Here is a 7,229-nt window from a genome sequence, read left to right on the forward strand (position 1 = left end):
CACTGAGAAACTTCTTTAATATGACGCTGCATCAAAGATAAGGATCATTAGTATATATGTGTATTATGTATACAGGATACTACAGAAGAGGAAATTAAATAAATTTTTTAAAATATATCCCATGTTCCAAATAATTACAAACTAAAAAACAGAAATAATGAAGTAGTTGCTAGCCAGTGTAAAACTAAACACTGTATGAAGCTGTTAATACAATGGAAAGAATTAAAGTTGTTGTTGCTACATGCTTGGTACCACTGAGAAAAAGTTAACTGGCCCTCTGAAATACTGTGAAGCTCAATGACAAACCCATCATTCACAAAGAACTTCTCATTCGAATTTTAGTCTGCTTTATTAAATATGAATGTGCAGTCACATTAGAAGAAAGCATTCAGGACTTCCCTGGTAACACAGTGGATAAGAATCTGCCTGCTAATGCAGGGGACACTAGTTCAGCACCTGGTCAGGGAAGATCCCACATGCAGAACCTAAGCCGGTGAGCCACAGCAATGAAAGCCCACACACAGCAAAGACCCAGCACAGCCACAAGTAAATAAATAAATGAACAAGAAAGCCTTCAGAATGAGAGACCAAAACAAACAGAAAAAAAAAGGAATTCAAAAGAAACATATAATTCAGAGAGGAAAAAAAAAATCAAAGAAGCTATCATATCCTCTCAGAGATAAGAGAAAATTTATGAGACGTGGTCCATGCATAGTCATCCCAGAAAATACTTCTGTTTTTTCTAAACCTCTTAGTCTTTTAAATTTTTTAGATTTGTATTTTGAAATATTGATAATTTCAGTTTTATAGAAAAGTTTTAAATTTTTTTAAAGACAGATGAGTAACAGTAGAGAAAAGAATAAAATCAGAAGATAATTCAGGAAGTCAAATATTCTAGAAAAAGAGAAAATGGTTTGGAGAAAATTAGCAAAAAAATTAATACAAGAAAATTCCCTAGGAAGTTAATGACCTGAGTTCCTAGATTAAAAGAACCCAAAGAGGGGGGAGGGGGGATCGGGATGGGGAATACGTGTAATTCTATGGCTGATTCATGTCAATGTATGACAAAACCCACTGAAATAATGTGAAGTAATTAGCCTCCAACTAATAAAAAAAATTAAAAAAAAAAAAAAAGAACCCAAAGAGAGATCAAAATGGTGGAGTAGGAAAATGTGGAGCTCACCTCCCACCACAAACACCTCGAAGATACATCTACATGTGGAGCAGTTCTCACTGAAAACAAACTGTTAAGTCATCTGGCAGAAAGACGGCTGTTAATACAACCAAGATTGTGAGAAAAATCCAAGATCCAGATGAAATCAGGTAGGAAGAGAAGATGATCAGGTCAGGACCTGCACACCTGGAAGGGGAAGATGGAAGAGGAGAGGGATTACACAGGCTCAGAGGAATTATACAGACTTACTCCCTGGAGAATGAGGTTCAGCCCACATTTTGGATATCCCCAGCCCTGGGGTCTGGCACTAAGAAGACAAACTCAGAATTAGAGTTTGAGCATTAGTAATAAGAATGCTAACTGAATTAGAGGAAAAAACTGATTAGCACAGGGCCAATTCTAACAAAGAACTAGAAAATGTGAAAAAGAATCAGAACTGAATATGACAAATGAAAAACAACTAGAGGTAGTTAACAGCAGACTAGGTGATGCCTAAGTGATGTAGAAGGTAAAATAATGGAAATCCTTCCATCTGAACAGCAAAAAGAAACACAAATTTTAAAAATCAGACAGTTTAAGGGACCTCTAGGATAACATCAAGTGTGAAAACATTCACATTATAGGGAGATATGAGAGAGGAGTTGAAAGCATACTACATGAAATTATGGCTGGAAACTTACCAAATCTAAAGAAGGAAACAGATGTCCAGGTACAGGAACCACAGAGGATCCCAAATAAAATGAACCTAAACAGACCCACACTAAGATACATCATAATTAAAATGGCAAAAGTGGAAGATAATGAGATGATTCCAAAGGCAGCAAGAAAACAATCAGTTCAAGGGAACCCCCATAAGGCTATCAGCTGATTTCTCTGCAGAAATTTTGCAGGCCAGAAGGGAGTGGCATAATATATTCAAAGTACTGAAAGGGGAAAACCTGCAACCTAGGACACTCAACCAACCAAGATTATCATTTGGAATAGAAGGAGAGCAGGATGCGGGGGAAGGGTTAGTTGCTAAGTCATGTCCACTCTTTCGACCCTATGGACTGTAGTCTGCCAGGCTCCTCTGTCCATGGGTCCAGGCAAGAATACTGGAGTGGGTTGCCATTTCTTTTTCCAGGGATCTTCCCGACCCAAGAATCAAACCCAGGTCTCCTGCACTGCAGGCAAAGTCTTTACCAACTGAGTTAAGAGATATATAATTTTCCAGACAATCAAAATCTAAAAGAATTCAGCAATACTAAACCTAACCTTAAAGGAATGTTAAAAGGGTCTTTTTTAAGTGGAAAGGGCCACAAGAAGTAAGAATCTGTAGGAAAGAAAAAGTCCACCAGTAAAGGCAAATGTATAGTAAACACTGTGGAGCGACCAATTAAATAAGCTAGTACTAAAAGACAAAAAACTGTAAAAATCAACTTATAGTTACATTAAACAGTGAAAGGATAAACATGAAGATGTAAAACATGGCGTCAAAAACACAAAACATGGGCATCTTGCTTTTCATAACATAAGATGCAACTTATCAAACCTTAATACCTTACAGAATTGTTTCCTGAGTTTTTCTTATAACATCTTTCCCCACTCTGAGGACACAGGATAATAAGCAATAGATTTTGTATTCCACACTTCACTAACAATATTTTAAATTTATCTGTTTTAGAAAGGCATGAAGGAGGAGTCTAGGGGTATCTTTTTCACTCATGAGATTAGTGTTCCTTCATTACTGAGATCTAGCCAAAGCACTTATCTAAGATATACTGTGAAGATTTGCTGATTATTAGCCAAACGTCAAGGATTTTGTCCTAGTTCTTATCCTCTTAGATTCTCTTTAATTCAGTACTGTCAACTAGCCTGTGCTCAGATTTTACTCATTCTTATATGTGGCTCTCTTTGCACTGTGTTTGATATTTCAGTGTCTCTTTCAAAAAACAAAATATATATTCCTCTTTTACCAACTAATCATGGCATGATTCTCTTTGCCCTCTAAGTTGTATTCTAAGGGAGTTTTCAATTTTATTCTGCATTTTGGTTGTTTTTAAAAATGACTCATCCTAGTCCTTTGATTCTCTTTCTATTTTAACTCTAAAACACCACCACCTGGATGAATGCTCACTACCTCCTCAAACTGAAAATCATGAGTATATAATTTCTTACATTTTATTTTCAGGATCCTCACCTCTTTTATGTTAGTTTGCCCATCTTACTTATCCCCTGAAATCAAAGCAATACCAGTTATTTTTCTGACCTGTTTAAGCTACATGATCTATTTGTACTGTTTCGTGTCCTTTTTTCAGTTCACTGACTTGCTAAAAATGATATACTCATTTCTCTTTCCACTGCCACATCGCTTTTCTAAGCCCTATTATTGCCTAACCAGATTACTGTATATTTATTCAAGGCTTCTCTATCTTCAGTTTCCATCCTTTAGTCATGCATAAAATCTGAATTTAGTTTTTTTATCTGAGGTGGGTTTTTTCCCTGTTTTCATTCTCATCAACTCTTATCTGTATCCTTACCAAATTCTTTGCCATTGCATAGTCTTCCTTCAATATTCACATAATTATCAATGTGTTATTCATATATAACTACTTACATTTTTTTCTTTGAGCCGTAATGAATTAGCATCACTCTTGTTCTCTCTAGGCATATTGAGCCTTCAATCAAGCAATTCCATATACAGAGAACAGTTTAACTTCACTTCTCTATTTTTTATGAGAGAACCAGGACATATTATCAGTAAGCTGAGTAGTAGCTTAGGTATGAATAGCTGTATATTACCACAGTATATTTCATTCATTTACCAAATATTTGTTGAGCATCTGTCATGTGCTAACCAATATTCTAGACACTGATAATATAGCAGTGAATGATTTTAAGTGGTATTGGACATTATTGAACAGACCAGAGAAAACCTGACCTGTCTATAGTTTAGCAAACCAGACAGGTTTGAACCCCTAGAATCATGGTGTTCCCAACCTGGTAACCACTAGCCACAAGATTCTAATTTCAATCTTAAATTAAATTAAAACTAAGTGAAGTTTAAAATTCAGTTCCTCAGTTGCACCTCGCCATATTTCTTTTGTTAACTGAGGTATAGTTAGTTTATAGCACTGTGTTAGTTTCAGGTGTACTGCATACTGAGTCAGTACTGGTGCAGATTTCCCATTAGAGGCTATTATAAGACTATAGCTTTAATTCACTGCGCTGTACCATAAAGCCTTGTTGCGTATCTGTTTTACATACAGAAGTTCATATCTGCTAATTCCATACCCCGATCTGTCCTTCCTTCCCTCACCCCTTTGGTGACCACAAGTTTGTTTTCTATATCTGAGTCTGTTTCTGTTTTGTATATTCATTTGTATTTTTTTTAGATTCCACATGTAGGAGGTATTATATTGTGTTTGTCTTTTTCTGTCTTGACTCATCTCATTAAGCATGATAATATTCTCTAGGTCAATCTATGTTGCTGCAACTCACAATATTTCATTCTTTTTTGTGGCTGAATAATACTCGATTGTGTGTGTGTGTGTGTGTAATGTGAGATATGTATATATCTCACATCTTATTAATCTGGTTTTCTGTTGAACGGCATTTGGATTGTTTTTAGGCTGTTGTAAATAGTGCTGCTATGAACATTGGGGTGCATTTATCTTTTCAAATTAGTATCTTTTATTTTTTCCCCAGATACATACCCAGGAGTAGAATTGCTGGATCATGTAGTAGTTCTATTCTTAGCTTCCTAAGGAACCTCCATACTGTTTTCAATAGTGACTGCACAAGTTTACAACCCACCAACAGTGTAGGAAGGTTCCCTTTTCTCCACACCGTTGCCAACATTTGTAGACTTCCTGATAATGACCATTCACTGACAAGTGTTAGTTGATACCTCATTGTGATTTTGATTTGTGTTTCTCTAATAATTAGTGATGCTGAACATCTTTTCGTGTACATATTAGCCATCTGTGTGCCTTCTTTGTAAAAATGTCTGTTCAAGTCTTCTACTCGTTTTGATTAGATTGTTTTTGATATTGAGTTATATGAGCTGTTTGTACATTTTGGATATTAACCTCTTATCTGCTGCATTGTTTACAAATATATTTTTCCCATATATTCTTCCCATCCTGTAGTTTGTGCTTTCGTTTTGTTTATGGTTTCCTTTGCTGTGCAGAAGTCTTTAGTTAGACCTTATTTGTTTATTTTTGCTTTTATTTTGCTTTAGAAGACTGATCCAAGAAAATACTGCTGTGATTTATATAAAAGAGTGTTTCACCTGTGTTTTCTTAACAGAAGTTTTAGGGTTTCATAGTTTACATTTAGATCTTTAAACCATTTTGAGTTTATTTCTGTATGTGATGTGATGTAATATTCTAATCTCACTGTTTTTCATGTTCCTGTCCAGTTTTCCGAGCACCACTTCCTGAAACCACATTTGAAGTGCTAAATAGCCCCACGTGGTTAGTGACTACCATATTTGACAGTGTAGATACAGAATGTTTCCATCAACATAGAAATTTCAGTCAGGTAGTACTGCTCTAAAGAAATTGGAATATGGAAACTTGAGCCTATCCCCAGTGTAAAAATATGTCATAGGACAACTTGGTTCCCTAAATTAAGAAAAGACCTTTGCTGAAAGTGCCAAAAAAAAATGTAGCAGGAACTAGGTTGTTTCTTTGGACCAAACTGATATTAACACAAAAAGATTCTCAGGATAACACAGATACACAGAATTACTCTGTGTTATATGACTTAGGTATCTTAAGTGCCTGTTCTACCAATGCTAACTTGAACAGTACTTTGGCAGTTTTAGACAACCTTCTAAATAGACTTCTGGCAACCTCTACTTCAGTTTTTTAAAATATGTTTTTAAAACTTAATAATATTTTCAAAATAGAAGAAATGTAATTCATTTGTTTCTCTGTTGACCTCTTTCTCATTTTCATATATGAAACATTTATACTATTCATATAATGCTAGACTAAAGATTGTGTGAAGTAGATTGTAAGCTCTCAGAGAGCAGGGAGCAGGCCTTTCCTGAGTTCTGGATCCCTGCTAATCTCTACTTAAACACTATAGTATAATTAGTACCACTTGTTCTGTGAGTATTTATTAAATGTTCATGGATGTTCTACACTCATCTGTTCTAACTTATCCTTTTTTTTTCTCATTCAGGGTCTCTGATCTATATTCTCTTTCTCTTTACTTGACAGACAGTGTGGAGCATTCATTATTAAGACAATTGGGCAGCTCTAGTCCAGCTCAGCTGACTTCTTATCCAGTGATCCTTGTGTGGCCGAGACCCAGCTCCAATGAACCGGCTAGAAGCTGCCCGTTGTGAAACTTAGGGTTAGTTAATACCTCACCATACTTATTTATTCCACTATAAGCTGTCTAAATTTGATGAAATTTGCTTTTTCAGCTGTTCTACAAAGTTATTTAGGTAAATGTGGCATGTTGATTTTTTAATGTGTTTATCTAACTGTAGTGACATTTTCTACAATGTGTTTTATCCATTCCATAAATAATAACCACATTGGGAATAGTGAGGTGTCTTTCATTTTCTCTGCTTTGTGTTATTTCATTTCCTCTCAATCTTTTAGAAGTTATATTTCATATTCTTTGGTATTTTAATATTTAGGATAAGAGTCATTTCTAATTCTAGTGCCTTTTATCATATATTTCATCTTAATGAATCACTTCTGCTACTTGGCAATTTTGTCATTTTTGTCTAATTTTTTGTTACTGCTGCTCTTTAATTTTGCTTCTACCATGGTTTTCAGAATATTAGTAGTATTTATACTCCTTTTTAAAAGCATTTCCAAATGTTAGAAATACCATCAACATGATCAGTATTCTTGCCTTTTCATGTGATTAATTTGACTATATTAAATTTTTTCTCCTAACATTTGAGATAATGCTCCAGTCTTCCTATAACATAAGCCATTTGGTACCAAACTTTATATAATATGGATCACTTAGTAGAATTGTTTTGATGAAAAGAAGGGCTTACCTCTGACATGATCTTATTACATTGATATTCTTCTGTATTTTGGTG

General features: G+C 35.0%; 1 protein-coding gene across 1 annotated transcript in view; it reads left to right on the forward strand.

Annotated features, from left to right (window-relative positions):
• BOLL (boule homolog, RNA binding protein) overlaps positions 1–6,470 on the forward strand; it is a 58,898-nt gene extending 52,428 nt beyond the window's left edge. The window contains exon 11 of the mRNA XM_065927705.1: positions 6,385–6,470. Coding sequence (XP_065783777.1) covers positions 6,385–6,408 — 24 coding nt within the window. The 3' untranslated portion in view covers positions 6,409–6,470. The remainder of the gene's footprint in view (positions 1–6,384) is intronic.
• The last annotated feature ends 759 nt before the right edge of the window (positions 6,471–7,229 follow it).

The sequence above is a fragment of the Muntiacus reevesi genome, chromosome 3 (assembly GCF_963930625.1).
Source record: "Muntiacus reevesi chromosome 3, mMunRee1.1, whole genome shotgun sequence".
Classification (NCBI taxonomy): domain Eukaryota; kingdom Metazoa; phylum Chordata; class Mammalia; order Artiodactyla; family Cervidae; genus Muntiacus; species Muntiacus reevesi.